At 43.9% G+C, this 14,502-nt stretch overlaps 1 protein-coding gene across 3 annotated transcripts in view; it reads right to left on the reverse strand.

Annotated features, from left to right (window-relative positions):
• herc2 (HECT and RLD domain containing E3 ubiquitin protein ligase 2) overlaps positions 1-14,502 on the reverse strand; it is a 52,806-nt gene that overhangs the window by 26,112 nt on the left and 12,192 nt on the right. The window contains exons 7-44 of one of the 3 annotated variants that reach the window (XM_084921822.1): positions 13,625-13,766; positions 13,398-13,502; positions 13,145-13,316; positions 12,077-12,250; positions 11,689-11,877; positions 11,454-11,605; positions 10,746-10,903; positions 10,536-10,649; positions 9,960-10,211; positions 9,681-9,874; positions 9,402-9,602; positions 8,628-8,856; positions 8,376-8,500; positions 7,690-7,868; positions 7,415-7,599; positions 6,913-7,068; positions 6,616-6,801; positions 6,324-6,485; positions 6,054-6,157; positions 5,815-5,965; positions 5,511-5,725; positions 5,278-5,410; positions 4,946-5,073; positions 4,635-4,830; positions 4,394-4,527; positions 3,952-4,128; positions 3,735-3,871; positions 3,445-3,596; positions 3,159-3,350; positions 2,878-3,065; positions 2,612-2,804; positions 2,339-2,521; positions 2,071-2,255; positions 1,491-1,638; positions 1,213-1,409; positions 858-1,097; positions 634-772; positions 305-451 (exon numbers count right to left, since the gene is read on the reverse strand). In XM_084921822.1, coding sequence (XP_084777948.1) covers positions 305-451; positions 634-772; positions 858-1,097; positions 1,213-1,409; positions 1,491-1,638; positions 2,071-2,255; positions 2,339-2,521; positions 2,612-2,804; positions 2,878-3,065; positions 3,159-3,350; positions 3,445-3,596; positions 3,735-3,871; positions 3,952-4,128; positions 4,394-4,527; positions 4,635-4,830; positions 4,946-5,073; positions 5,278-5,410; positions 5,511-5,725; positions 5,815-5,965; positions 6,054-6,157; positions 6,324-6,485; positions 6,616-6,801; positions 6,913-7,068; positions 7,415-7,599; positions 7,690-7,868; positions 8,376-8,500; positions 8,628-8,856; positions 9,402-9,602; positions 9,681-9,874; positions 9,960-10,211; positions 10,536-10,649; positions 10,746-10,903; positions 11,454-11,605; positions 11,689-11,877; positions 12,077-12,250; positions 13,145-13,316; positions 13,398-13,502; positions 13,625-13,766 — 6,414 coding nt within the window. Of the gene's footprint in view, positions 1-304; positions 452-633; positions 773-857; positions 1,098-1,212; positions 1,410-1,490; positions 1,639-2,070; positions 2,256-2,338; positions 2,522-2,611; positions 2,805-2,877; positions 3,066-3,158; positions 3,351-3,444; positions 3,597-3,734; positions 3,872-3,951; positions 4,129-4,393; positions 4,528-4,634; positions 4,831-4,945; positions 5,074-5,277; positions 5,411-5,510; positions 5,726-5,814; positions 5,966-6,053; positions 6,158-6,323; positions 6,501-6,615; positions 6,802-6,912; positions 7,069-7,414; positions 7,600-7,689; positions 7,869-8,375; positions 8,501-8,627; positions 8,857-9,401; positions 9,603-9,680; positions 9,875-9,959; positions 10,212-10,535; positions 10,650-10,745; positions 10,904-11,453; positions 11,606-11,688; positions 11,878-12,076; positions 12,251-13,144; positions 13,317-13,397; positions 13,503-13,624; positions 13,767-14,502 lie in introns of all 3 variants that reach the window. The other 2 variants (XM_084921821.1, XM_084921819.1) reach the window with 2 other exon arrangements.

Here is a 14,502-nt window from a genome sequence, read left to right on the forward strand (position 1 = left end):
CCTTAAGGTTAAATTGAACTCTACATTTTCACTTCAAAAGGTAAGCAAATAAAGATTTAAACACTGATCAGCAACTTGCTGTACATTTTAAGAAAACACCCACAGTGTGCAAGGCCTTCAAACCTTAAATGGCTAGAATTTGCTCTAAGTATGGAAACACATCTGATATCTCAGTAATGTCCTGTGAACTGAACCTTGAAATCACTAAACTGGATCAAACAGCAGTAATAGTCCCTAATGATCAAACTTCCTCAGTCCATTTTTAAGATGTACTAACCTAGCCTTTCACTGGGTGAGGTCTTACCACTGGGATTGGGTCCTATGTCCACCACTGCAGGTTGGGAGAGGATCTGCCTGAGTTTGTCCTGATGAGACAGCAGGGCCCGAGCTGCCTTTAAAACATAAAGCCTCAGCTGCTGGCACCGCAGCAAAGACAGGTCCACCTGGTCGGCTGGAAACAACAGCATTGATTACACCCACTAAACTTTCAGTCTCTGACCAAACAAACGCTTTCAGTGTCTCACATATTGCCAGAATACTATAAAACATACTGCTGTAAACAGAGTCGATGATTTTTCTTAAATATTGTTTGTTTGTTTATTTCAGTTACATGCAAGGCAATCAAGTCTGCACCTGTAAGCCCTCGGCTAAGTGACTTTTTCATGCGTTGTTTTTCCAGTTTGCTTCCAGCCAGGCTGACCAGCTGGGCCCAAACAGCCAACATGGGCTCAGTGAATGGCAGGTTCTGCACACTGAAGGATATGGCAGGAAGCTAAAGAGTAGAAACATTAAATAAAGTCAGACTGCTAAGTGGAGCCAGCTTCAATGCATCTGTGAGTATCTCAGCATTCCCGCACCGTTTTAAGATGGCTGAGCAAGCAAACTCTGCAGGTTCTCATCTCATGAAACTGGACAGTGATGCGCCCTTTTGGGGTGATGCGTGTGACCGTTCCCTCTCCATACTCCTCGTGAACGACTTGGCCACCAAGCCTGAGGCGCCCGTCGATCCCACCAATCACCGCCAGCACTGCCATCAGACTGCCCACTCTGGGACCCTCCAAATCAGGGAAACACTCCTCCAGGAAACACTGACAGTTCTGGACATTTATAATTATCGCTTTGTTAGAGCTGACTGGCAGAATAAAAGCACTGTTGTAAGTTAACATTTAAGCAACACGGTAATTGGACTCATAATGCCACAATAAATCTTACCGCTTCAGATTGGCAGCTTGCCATAACATCTGCGATGGAGCTCAGTTGGTTGTTGATGTAATCATTTATCAGGCTGTTCCACTGACTGAGAGAGTGCAGAGTACGCAGGACAGCCACAATTTCCTCTGCCAGCGTGCTGCTGTGAGTGGCTGTTAGAGACGCCTGTGGGCGGGACTTCCTCCTTCTCAGGGAACCTTCTGAGAAGGAACAACCAATTAAAAATACAATGACAATAACAGCATTGCATTTGTAACTTTAAGACTGAACCATTGCAGCACCTCGGAGGAGTGGCAGGTCTGATGAGCAGGTGCTCAGCAAGCTTCCCAAAAAGCCAAACAACTTCTCCACCAGGAACTTCATGTCCTGAGAGCGCTCCGTTTTGTCCCATGAAGGCAGGACCGCCTGAAGGAGACGTAGTGCCAAGATCTGGAAACACAGGGTGAATGGGAGAAAAGATGACATCTCCACTCAGATTGTGTGGCTAATTTACTGGTTGATCAACAAAAATAAATTATGTGCTTCTGTAGAAACTACAAAAGCTGTTTCTTTAACTTGTTTTTGGACTGTAGGAGTGAGAAGAAGCAAAACCTTTCATCTAAACTACAGTTAATGGAAAGATTAACTGTAAATGTTGAGAATCTAATTCTTTGTGATTTTTCTCTTATTCTCAGAGTTTGACAAACTGCAGTTAACAAATCTCTGTTTAGAACCCAAAATAATTTATTAATATGCTTCCTATAACTATATTTAACAATGAACAACACATTTCTCTACGTAACAGGATAGTTTTCTAGTACTAAAGAATGGCATCATTAATAGCAGAGGAAGCAAATCCTGCACACAATCATGGTACTCAACCTGTCTCTGCAAGGTAATAGCATTGAAGGACTGGTGTCCCTCAACAATTCGGATGAGCAGTCCGATCCACGCGGAGGTACTGAGGGTGCTGCACATCTGCGGCATGAGAGCAATGCTGCGTATGAAGCCGAGGGTACACCAGCTCCTGTGCTGCTCCCGAGACACCAATCTGTGCGCGTGACAGCCTGACAGCACAGAGGAGGTCAGGTTAGAATAACATGCTGCTCAATATAAGACCTTAGGAAAAAGAAAACGGCAATCCAATTACCAGACTTGTCATTAGCGCCACTTTCCACAAGCATCCTGAGAAGGCCACACAGGGTCCGTGTAGCATCTGACTGGAGCACCTCAGCATGGATCCCAGCTGAGAGTGACAGTGTCTTCAGCAGGTTGACTGTGCTGGTTAGCATCATTGCCGTAGGATGGCTGCTCTTCTCAATCAGCTCTCCCTCTGTATAAAGGATATAACAGGTGATTACTGGAACATCACACTTTGCCTGTAGCTGTGAGGATCTCTACTGAGCCTGTCCTTTAAACTGACCTGTGTCGTCCTCTGTGTCCGAGTCCTCAACAGGGGGCTGTGCTGCTGGTGGTGGCTCTGCAAGTTTAAGGTCATACTTTCCCTCTTTGCCCATCCTGTAGGAGTTGGTGCTGCCTGTATCCCACTGAACCCTGATCCAACCGTCCTCACCCAGCTCCCCAATGACCCTGCCAAGACCTGGTGCTGGGCCGTCCTGGACAGACCACGCACATAATGTTAAATATGTCCATAAAATAAGCAGCTAGAGTAAAAACTGATTTAGGTACCTGATCGCCCCATTTCCAGTCGACTCCCCTCATGACTCTGGTACCTATCTTCATCATGGCAGCCAGCTCTGGGCCAGAGGCAGGTAGAGGGGCGGGAGCTGCCTCTTTTCTGGACTCCTCCAGGACTGTCGCTGAGCCTCCATGTGCACATAAACTCAGGTCCTCATCACTGCTGTCTGTACTCGGTCCTGAAGCGTCAGAAAAGAGGCATCAAACACCGAACAAACAATATGTACACACTTCGTTTCATTCTGGGTTGCCTTTGACTGGACACTACTCACCTATCAGTCTGAGAATACTCTGAGTGAGGGCCAATATGCCTGAATTCAGCAACAGACTGAGACTGTTAGAGCCGTGTTTCAGGGACAGCATGTGTATCATGGCCAGAAGGAAGCGGGCCTGCGGAATGGTTCCAAGGCTTGGTCCCGCCGGGTTCTCGTTTGTGATGGTTTGTAAAGGAACTGGCTGCACACCTGGTCACAAGAACAGGTGGTCATTCAGCTGGTTTGTCTACAACAGGTCAAGAATAGTGTGAAATGAATTAACCACTTATTTCTCAGCACTCACCTAGCTCTTTGAAGCGAGCGCTTGCTTCAAGCAAGATGTTACGAACGTTCTGGATGGCCCAGGAATACAACTTTCCAAACGTCACCTCCAAAAGCATGCGGTTGAAGGGAGGGATCAGATCTACATCCTTCAGGCAATCAGACAAGGGCTCTCTGAGAAAAAAAACACAAACACAAAAAGTGCACCAGGATTACATCATTAGAATAACTGTCATGTGATTATTACAAATAACTTCAAAACAAACAAACAAGAAGTGTAATTTTAACATGGATTTAAACCAGGTGATCTACCCAATGTTGGTCCCTTCTGGTATGATTCTTTGCCAGCCGCAGAGCATTGCATACTGCACAGACGGCAGCAAGAAGCTTTTAGAGGCCAGCTTCAGCATGGTGTCAATGCCTTCCAGTCTCACTTCAGCCCTCTCCAGCTATAAGGACACAGAATTAATCAAATTTCCACCTGTTTTATATACTCTGCTTTAAAACATTGTCACACACCGACTCCCACCTGCTTGAGAAGACACTTCCTCATTTTCTCCACATCCAGTGGCTCCTCTTTCAGTGCAAAGTCCACAATGGTGGCCATGAGGCTGGACTGAGAGAAAGCACCTTGAACGCTGTGCTTCAGCCAGCGATACTTCTGGACGCTGGCCACAGTGTTAAGAAGCGGCTGCCACTTGTCTTGCTGCCAAGACATGCAATAATAGGTTGACAACAAACTCTGTAGACACACACACTCCACTGTCCTGCTCTGATATTTTAGCTACAACTGCAAGGGATGAAAGTGCAACATAAATGTACACAAATAAATCTACAAATTCAGACTGAGACAAACTTTCGTTGTGTATGAAGGTGAATAGATTTTAAACTGAAGCCATCTTCTTTATGTTTTTTGGCCTTTTTTTTTTTTTTTTTTTTTTAAATCTCATGAACTAATCCTGTTAAACTACCTCAGCTGTTTTGTCAGTGGGTGATTTCCTGTCAGCAGGAGCGGGGCTGATGTGAACATTAAGTTCCTCTTCATTGGTCCCTTCATTCTCCAGCTTTGGCTCTTCAATATCAGCCGACTCTGATTTCTTAGGCACTACAAAAAAAAAGAAAAAAAGATAACATTCACATTCAAAAGGAGTAGATGGATTATAAATAAAAAAAAAAAACCTGTTACCCTGCAGTAGATTCTTGATGCCCCACCTCTTTTTTTCCTACGATCCCTGATGAGCTTCTGGGTGATGCTCCTCCAGCGTGGCTGGGAGCTCAGCAGCTTCAGTTTGGACACTATAGACAGGTCGTTGCTTACAGCTGGACGCAGCTCATTAAATAAAAAGCGCAGACGCTCAATAACAGGGGCGCACACCTCCTTATAAGAGCGGCCTTGGTCCTGATGGGTCTATGATAAGACAAAGCAATCATTGCATTAGCATTTCCGTTCATCTTCCTGCTTCCTTTTGCATCACAGCTTAACAGCGCATAACGTGTAAATATTTCACAAGCAGAAAGCATACCTTAATTAGAGAACACTTTGCCTGGTAGACCATGCGGCATACGTCAATCACAGATTTAGGGAGGGATCTCTGCTTTCCTTGGTCCACACCCAAGGCACACTGACTGACAAGTGAGAGCGCAACGTGACCTGTGACAGGAAAGATTTTTATTTAAAACTTCACATGCAACTCAGCATCGATGAGTTTCATTAGGAAATACCTTTGTGTGGTATTAGCAGTGTTACATGAAGGAAACTCATGTGAATCTCAGTATAATTAAATACAAGAAGAAAAAAATAATTAGCCTCTAATTTCTCCTCAGGTGACCACTCTGGGTTCAGTTGCTAAGTTACCGAGGTCTTGATGCTTGAGGAGGCAGCAGAGCAGCAGGCGACCAACTTCTTCCACAGGGTGCTCTGGGAGGAAGGTGATGGGCGCAATAAGATGGTACTGCTTACAGCAGCGCTCTATTTGGCATAGGAAGTCCTAAAATATTCCAAACAAAAAGCAAAACATGACATTATTACCCATCAGCCTCCTTCTCACTGTGAAACAACCTCTTCAGGCATTTCTGCCTTGCTTGTACCTTCACAGTATGGTCCTGAGTGTTGTTGTCAGCAATGGCCTGCAAGAAAGGCTGTGCGTGATCGCTGAGAGTTATTCTGCGGGAATAAAGTTTGGCCTTATCAGGAGTGGTTGTGCCCAGGGAGCTGCAGTGGTCTTCGTCCTTCTCCTCATTGTAGTTGTAGTGGATCTGACTGGTCTGCAGACCCCCTGAAAATATGGAGGACTGGAGCCATTCTGTGCAGAGAGCAAACACTTGTGTTAAATGAATTCCAACCTGAAGTGTGAATTTTTAAACCAGGCTGATGTAAAACCATTAAACCTACTGGCACATTCAATCTCCATGGGGGACAGGGCAGTGCTCTTGGCCAAGTAGGAGGCGTGCAGACCCAGGAGCAGCCCCATGTTCCTCTCAGTGTCAATAAGTGGAGAAGAAAGGCTGCTGAGATCTGGAGTAGTGACCGTCTCCTGGTTAGGCTGAAAATGATAAAAAGTCCCAATATCAAAGGCTAAAGCCACCAACGAAGAAAAGAAGTTGTGTTTAAAATAAAATTACAACTGGTACCTCCATATATTGGCCAACACAGAAGGCCTGCATGGACTCTCTAGTGTCTTCAAACTGCAGAGCAGCTTCCAAAGCAACCACAGGGTCCTCTCCTGCAAACTGGGCTGTTAAACCGCAAAGAACAAATGGCATGAGTTCTCTTATAACCCTTTGACAAAGTTCAGCCTCTGAGCTTCCATGTTTACAACACTGAGCACTTAGGGTGTCCCTGTGGTATTTTAATTAATCCTGGATGTCATATTACATTCCAAAACTACTGTTTAGTCTTACCCAGGATACTGTTTCCTGTTAGTGACTGGGACTGGGCCTGAAAGTCTTTGATGTCATACACTTTTCCATCTATTACAGTCCAAAAGCCACCATCTTTGTTGTGATTCTCCAGGTCAGCCTTGCGGATGAGTGAAACCTCCTCATTGTTCTTGGAGCTCTGCCCTGTAAAGAAAGACCCTGCCAACACAGCAGAAAGTCTAGTTACAGTCTAAAAAGAAATGCACAGAGTAGCATCTCATCTTCGCCCTAAAATTTAGGATGTCACTCAAGTAAAACATAGATGTTGTTTTACCCATAATTCCTGGCCAGGCCAGATCCTCATTATCGTCCCTCTCGTGTCCTGGAGCCAGGTGGTTGAAACGGTCCAAGTGTTCCAGGAGTCCAGCCAGGAGAGGGATCGAGCCGGTCTCCTGCATCAGACCAGCGTCAATGGTGAGGAGAAGGATGATGGACACCACCAGCTCAGGGAGAAGCACTCCTACCAAAGAACAAACAGTACAACATTCAGTACTGTGTTGCAAACATCTCTAAAGGATAAATATGCTGGAAATACAAATCTGAGGGAATTTTTTATAATTTTTTTTTTTACCAGTTAGATCTCCTTCGATGACACGAGAGACCTCGGCAAAGTGGCGGCAACCAGAAGAAGCGATACTTGTTGCCACTGGGAGGATGTCTCCAATGTGAGTGCACAGCAAAGCAATGTACTTTTTTAACAAGGAACCAACACCCAGGAGCTCAGGATCTAGAAAAGCACCAGAGAAATCACACACTGCCTTTCTGCAACTCATTCTTAATTAGAGGTGGGGACTAAAACCATAAAAACAATTACTGTGAAATAACATTTCCTCAATAGATATGAGATAGTTAACAAAGTCAAAAGCACTCATTCCATGCATGTTTGGACACCGGGCACAGTGCCGAACCAATCAGCTGGTTGGAACAGAAGGCACATCAGGTTAGGTTGATGTCAGATTTATGGCCAAACCACACATTGGATGCATATGAGCCTCACTGTCCACCTCACTGAGACAGCACTGCTTTGCTTGTAACCTCTGTCTACACAAACGAAAGAGCTAGAAGAGACTTACTGTATCCATTAACATTTTCTGTGCCATTGACTCCCAGGTAAAGCTTGCTGACCAGCAGCCTCTGGAAGCGCAGCAGTAGGTCCAGAGATGCAGAGCGCTCCTTACTGACATGCTCTGCCTCCAAATAGTTTGAGATGCGACGAGCAACATCTTTTAGCCTTGCAATGGTCTGGGAGGCGATGTTTCTGCAGAAGTTAAATCCATGAATATGCTAGCAGGGAGTGAAGTATTATACCGCATTATAGGAGTATATGCAGCACAATTTGTGAAGGTACCTCAGGAGTTGCTGTACAAGCTGCACAAGGGGCAAGCTTTGCTTCCCTGCCGACTCATAGATGCCCGTGTTGATGAGGTCTTTGTCCAGCATGGTGCGACACCGGTGTATGGTGGAGGCATTAGCTTCCTGTTCATCAATCTCCTTCTCTTTCTGTGCCTCCTTCTTTGCTTCAATGTCCTATCATGAAAAAAAATATAATACACAAAATTATTACCATCATTTAGGATATCAGGGAGCACATGGAGATGTTCGATGGGCTGGTTCTGGTCCTTGGTCACAAATTTTGTCCATGTGTGCTCTAAAGTGGGATTTAGACTTTGTTAAATGTATGCCACATGCAAATTGTAATTACAAGTGCTTTTGAAACACTACGCTGTAACCTGATATGCACCTCCCCAGAAACACAATTATGCATTGTGGCAACACAGCCTTCAACAACTGTCAGAGGCCCATAAGGTACCATTGTTTCCTTCTATGCACTTCCAGCTACAACTTCTGCTGCCACTTTTCACACTGGAAAAAAAAAAAAAAAAAACTAAAATTGCATTGCACTGGCATTCTGTGCCGGGGGTGCCAACAAATGAGTGAGCCTTGTGTCACATATACAAATATCAGTCAAGAGAGAAATTACTCAGCATTTCAAACAGACAACCAAGTGCTGACTCATGCATTTACTACACCGACCTGTATCTCAGCAATGATGGCTGCATTGAGTGCAGACTCCAACCCTCCATCAGCCATTAAGCTGCTGACCAACAGGTCAATCATGAAGCGCCGGCCGGGACTCACACTCATCTCATTTCCAGATGCTAGAAAATAAAAATTAAAAACTCAGCCTTTGCAGGCACTTCCATCAAACTGATCAGAGGTAATGGACTATTAAATGTTCATTTTCATACTGAATCAGTGTTACCAGATGTTTTGATTTGTACTCACCAGCATTAGGCAGGAGTGAGGACAGAGCCCTTGCCCTTTCCTCAGCTGTGGGTAGCAGCACAGACCAGCCGCTCTGGAGGACAGCCTGGGCAGCTGCTTGAACTGTGTTGAGCACCCCAGCATTGCTAGCTAGGACCACCACTGTTTGTTTCAGGTTGTTGAGCAGCACACTTCCAAGGCCCAGCCCCAGCTCCTCTGGATCCACCTGATTACTGATGGCTGCATGCAACTGAGGAAAAACAGTGAAGGTTTAGGGCTGCAATAAATTATTATTTCCTTTCATTTCTTTGATTGTTCAGTTCGTCGATCATTTAATCTTTAAAATGGGAACCACAGGACAGAAGTATGACCAAAAAAAGAAAACTAACTAAATAAATAAATAAATATTGATAATTTGGGAAAGTCTAAGACAAATTTGGACTTTTCACTGAATCATCCCTTTAAGCATGTCAAGAAAATTTGAACCAAGTCCAGCACGACATGACTCAGGCCCGACTATCACACAAAGTGAAATTCTTACTAAAGAGATGGAGTTTTCTTCCACTGCAAAGTTTTTAAAGTTAACTAAAAAGTAATGTGTGGAAAAAACAGAACTGCTGTTCAAAAACAGCACATACACACCAAAACAATTCTGTTCCACTCTCCAGTAATATTGTATGATATAGACTTAATATCAAATAATTTGCTCCATCACGAAGCAAACATGCAGAGGAAAAATTCTACTTCTACAAGCATTTCCAATCAAACCACACCCGTTCAAAGGTCGTTTCCTACCTGGAGCCTGAGCAGGTTGAGTGTGGCGACTACCATGCACTCCTTCTCCTGCGGAGGAGGCCAGTCTGAGCTGCCATCCATGCCCTCGCTGACCTGCCGCAGGAGCAAGTCCAACTGCTCGAAACTCATGGGGCAAACATCCACCACAAAGGGCACACGTTTCCCCACAGACCACTCGGAGCTCGAGGACCAGGCAAAGCTCTGAAAACAAGCAAATGCTAACTGATCTGTGTCTCGTTCTTTACTAACATTATGAGACCAACAGTGATGGTATCTTACCTGTCCGGGTCCACAGGAGATTCCAACTATGTGTTTGGAGTTGAGCCCCGGGAGAGCTTTAGGCTGCTTCTTATTGGAAAAGAGCGTATCAAAGTGCTGTAGCTTGTCATTGCTGCCCCAGCTGAGCACCTCTCCATCATCAGTGAGGGCCAAGCAGTGTGTCGACCCCACAGCTACGTCCACAACTTTCTTTCCTGATTGCAAACAATGCGTTTGTTGTTTTTTTTGTTTTTTTTAAATAAGCTTCTGAAAATCAATGTTAAGGTCAAGCTCACTCACCCTGTAGACTATCAAGCAGCTTTGGATAACGGACATGCTCATCTGTGCCGTGACCAAGGCGCTGGTTGTCTCCCTTCCCCCAGGTGTACACCTGGCCATCTTTGGTGAGGGCTACTGAAAACTGGCTTCCGCAGCACACCTTTACTATGTCCAGATCCTGCAGCTTCTCCACCAGCTTGGGCGTCTTACAGCCGTCACTGCCTCCTCGGCCCAGTTTACCATAATCACCATCACCCCAGGACCACACCTGACCTGTGGTAACAGATTGAGGAGCTAAACGCTGTAGCCTGGGTGATTTCTAGCGGCTTCTATGATCAAAAATCAAGCTAAAAAATGTCCGATATGCTGGCTACCAAGAAGCAAGAAACACACCAGCTGCTACTGTTGCTAATGAATCTGTAACAGGTGACACAGGTCGGACACAACAACACTGAGCAATTCACATGAAACTTTAAAGGGGGTTTTTTTGGGAGGAGGGGGGTACATTTCAATTATTTAACTAACAGACATTTTAAAAACATTAATTCCTGGATTTTAATTCCAGCATTTTTAATCACCCACAGGAAGCATGCTTACCATTCTCTGTCACAGCAAGAGTTTGGGCATCACCACTCCCACATGCCACATCCACCACCTTCAGTCCTTTGAATGCCGTCACTACCATGGGAGTAGTCTGGTCCTCGCTGGAGCCTAGAAACCCCAACAGATTACAACTAATTTTAGTAAAGACAAAGAGACCAAAAAAAGTCAAGAATATCTATCAGGGGCAGTTGATTTGGAGCTCACCGTGGCCAAGCCGACCATAGTTCCCTCTTCCCCATGTATAGAGCTCGCCATCAGCAGTGATCGCAGCACTGTATGTGCTCCCACAAGCAATATGCACCACATGCTTTCCGGCCTGTTTTCCATTGAAGATTCCAATCATTTTAGGTTCTTCTAGGTATCTGAAATAAAGTAAAAATAGAAGGCTAAATTTTTCAGGAAGCTCATTACCATTAATAATTATCATTTATATTTTTTATTTTCATTATGATTTTACTAATAACACAGATTCTTTTAAAATGAACTGGCAGGGTTGGGGGATTTCACTCTATTATCAGAAGCCTTTGATTCTGTCTCTGGCCTACGAGCACAAAACATTAATAGAAATGTCCCAGATTTTAAGAAATAATGCAATGCATTTCTTCACCACCTGTTTCATCAATGATTTAACTTAAACAGATCTTCAAAATCTAATTTAATGCTCCAAAAACCTACAACTCCACTCTTATAACTGTAATAGACAAACACATTCAGTGTAATAAAGTGGTAATATAACAGCGACCGTCACGAGGCTGAAAATGCAGCAGCTCGAGTTCAAGTCCAACCTGATGCCCTTTGCTGTATGTCTGTACCTACATACTCTCCACTAATACACCCCCCAAAAAAGGTGGAAGCACAAAATGTGTGTAAGCCTTTTTAAAGGATGGACATGTTTTTTCTCTGGTTGCTTACGTGGTATCTCCATGTCCAAGCCGGCCACCATCACCGCACCCCCAGGAGAACACCTCCCCGTTGGACGATAGGGCCAAGTAATGCTGCCCGTCAGGATGAGCTGCAAGTTTCACAAGCTTTCTGGAGCTTAGAACGTGGATTAGCATGGGAGCCTGCAACAAAACAATTCAGAGTCTCAACCTGCTGCAGATGCAGAGATGAAACGATCGACCTCAGAGAAACTGACAGAACTGACCAGGGTTGTGCTCTTGTAGTTCTGGCTGTAAACAGCACCGCTGCTGGAAAGGATAAGAAACCCCTTTTCTGAACAGACAATCTGTGTGACCCCGAGGCTCGACAGGGCTTTGCACTGAATGGGTCCATTAACATTGGCGTAAAGTTTCCAACCCAAGAGGCCCCAGGCAATCACTTCCTGCAAGGTTCCCTGAAACAAAATAAGACAGCATTGGTTTATGCTTGAGCATTAACTACTTAGGGAACACATATTCAAGTCACATATTCAAATCTGAAGGTGGGGGTCTGAATAATGCTCGTAAAAAAGACAGATTTAAGTAACACTTAAAAATGTAAAAACAACTGAACCAAACACTTCAGCAGTGACAGCTAATAAAAAGAGGTGTCACCTTGTGTGACGTAGGCGAGTTGCAGTGTGGAGGGCTGCAAGGAGAAGCTAGGCGGTCCAGGTGAGCCATGATTACTACAGCAGTCTGACGAAGATCGATAGCCAGGTCGTTATCCTGAGGCAACGTCAAGTATCGCAGGAAACTCTCATTTGGACTCAGAGGGGCTGTGAGGATCTGGAAACCACAGCAAAGATCCATGAAATATTAATTAGCTTCATTCTCAACCATGAATGGAGAAAAACAAAAACAAAAACAGGGCATTTTAAGACGTGTTCCCAAGAGAGACATGAATCAACACAATTTATATCGATAGCACTTTATCTGTTCTTATGGTCTCAATTTTCCTGCATGTTGTTTATTAAAAACAGAGTGATAATTTTTCGCCGCCCTGTTTAAAATAAATATAAAAGATCTGCCTCTCTAAATCAATGAATTTCATTTAGTTTTTCATCTGCCCTCACACTTCTTTTTAATGCAGATTAAATAGCTGCTGTTTGGAGATGGAGGCTGGCACTAAATCAAAGTAAAAACATGAATTATTATTCATTCAGAGTCAATGAAAAGGCAAAACTACAGGTTGTGCATTATAAGAGTTTATCATGAAATATTGGTTGAAAGATATTTTGTTAAAAGTCCAATTTGAGAACATATATTCAAATTAAGCAAAATATAGTTCTGAGCTCTATGATACTGCAAACTGGACAAGAAGCACAGTTTGAAGAGGAAGGCAGGAGATTTAAAAGCATCCCGGAGGACAGCAGGACGTGTGAACTATGTGAATTAGTAGCAGTTGAGAATGGATTACATTTTTTTTGTAATTTTCTGATTATGGCAAATTTTATGAAATATCTGAGACAGTTTGACAAACAAATTGGTGCTTTTAAGTTGGCCGTTTCCATTTCAGTGCTAGGGAAAGACTTCAAGTTGGGTTATTTGTTTCTGTTCTCTCCTTTTACTGGTGTCATGTTTTATGCATGATATGGTAATAAAATAAAAATTGAAATCAATCTCCAGTCAGTCTATGTCTTATTTTCTTTTAGAAACCAGCTGGGAAAAGAAAATTTCCACCTCAGCTTCCTCTTCAGGAACGGGCTCCTCCTTGCTGCTATGTATATTCTGAAAGCGCTGCAGGAGGGGCAGTAATGGAGCACTGGTTCCCTGCGTGGAGCGCTCGTTGTCCATCTCTCTGGTGCCACTTTCCCACAGACGCAAAAGCAGCAGAACAGCAGACAGCAGCTGACTGGAAAGACATAACAACAGATGAGCAGAAAAGTTAGATTTGGCATTAACAAATAAACAGGTAATAAGGAGATCTGGTTACCTGAGTGTTCCCCTCTGAACAGCCAGCTCCAGCAGGATGGCCAAGGCTAGATGTTGATCCTGAAGAGGAATGTTACATTTGATGCTGGCACTTCCATGTACATCACTGTTCACAAAGGAGACAAGAGATGAGAATCACACAAAGTTATGCAATTTATAAGACGAGATGTTATTTATCTTGCAAAATTTTGGGATTAAACATTATGTACAACTGATAAAACAACAGACCTCAGGAACTTTGTGGCCCTCTCGACAACCTCCAGCCACACTGATGACACAGTTCCCTCATCAAACAGTGTCGCCTCGGGCAACGCTCGCAGGGCATCCAGAGACTCCTGAAGCAACTCACTGCAAAGATCTGCATCATCTCCTGCAAAGACAAACATTTTCATGTTTAAAACACTGCAGAGTAGCTACATTATACAGTACAGATTAAATATAAAGCAATTAGAAGAACAGAGCATTTGTAGCATTTTTTAAGCTGCAGAGACGTGCAATTTCCAGCGCTTTCAAATGTTTAACTATTGAGGAACCAGGCCACCAGAGTTGTAACAGGGTCTAAAATGTCAGTTTAAACACTGAGGTGACCCAAACTGTGCACTCCCAGTGCGAGAGGAACTGAGGCTCACTGGATTACTGGCATTTCTGACAGCAGCATCCCAGAACTATAAGAAAACCAGTATATGTGCAATCAGCTAATGTGCCCAACGTAAACATCCGTTAGCTTCCCAGCGTTTACAGACTCTAGTCTGATACAGCAGAACTCATGGTAAAGCTGTTCTTATGTAGACATTTCCAGTTTTCTTTGTTATGGGCAAGAAACGGTGAAACAAAAACCTCTGATTAAGAATGTAACTCAGACTTTCCTTTAAAACCATTTCCTTTCTACTTCCCCTCGCTGCTAAAATCTGATTTTAAATACGCAGCTACCGACATTAAATAGAGTTTATCCATATCTTAATTTGGCTTATTTCACGTGTTTAATGACCACTCAGAGAGAAAGCTGTGATGTCACCTACCAAAGTCCTGTTTCTGTAACCCTTGACCAACATGAGCCCAAGTTTGAAGCTTACAGTAGTTACATATCACCTCCTTCTGCTCAAAAT

The sequence above is a fragment of the Perissodus microlepis genome, chromosome 23 (assembly GCF_051167445.1).
Source record: "Perissodus microlepis isolate ML-2025 ecotype Zambia chromosome 23, ASM5116744v1, whole genome shotgun sequence".
Lineage (NCBI taxonomy): Eukaryota > Metazoa > Chordata > Actinopteri > Cichliformes > Cichlidae > Perissodus > Perissodus microlepis.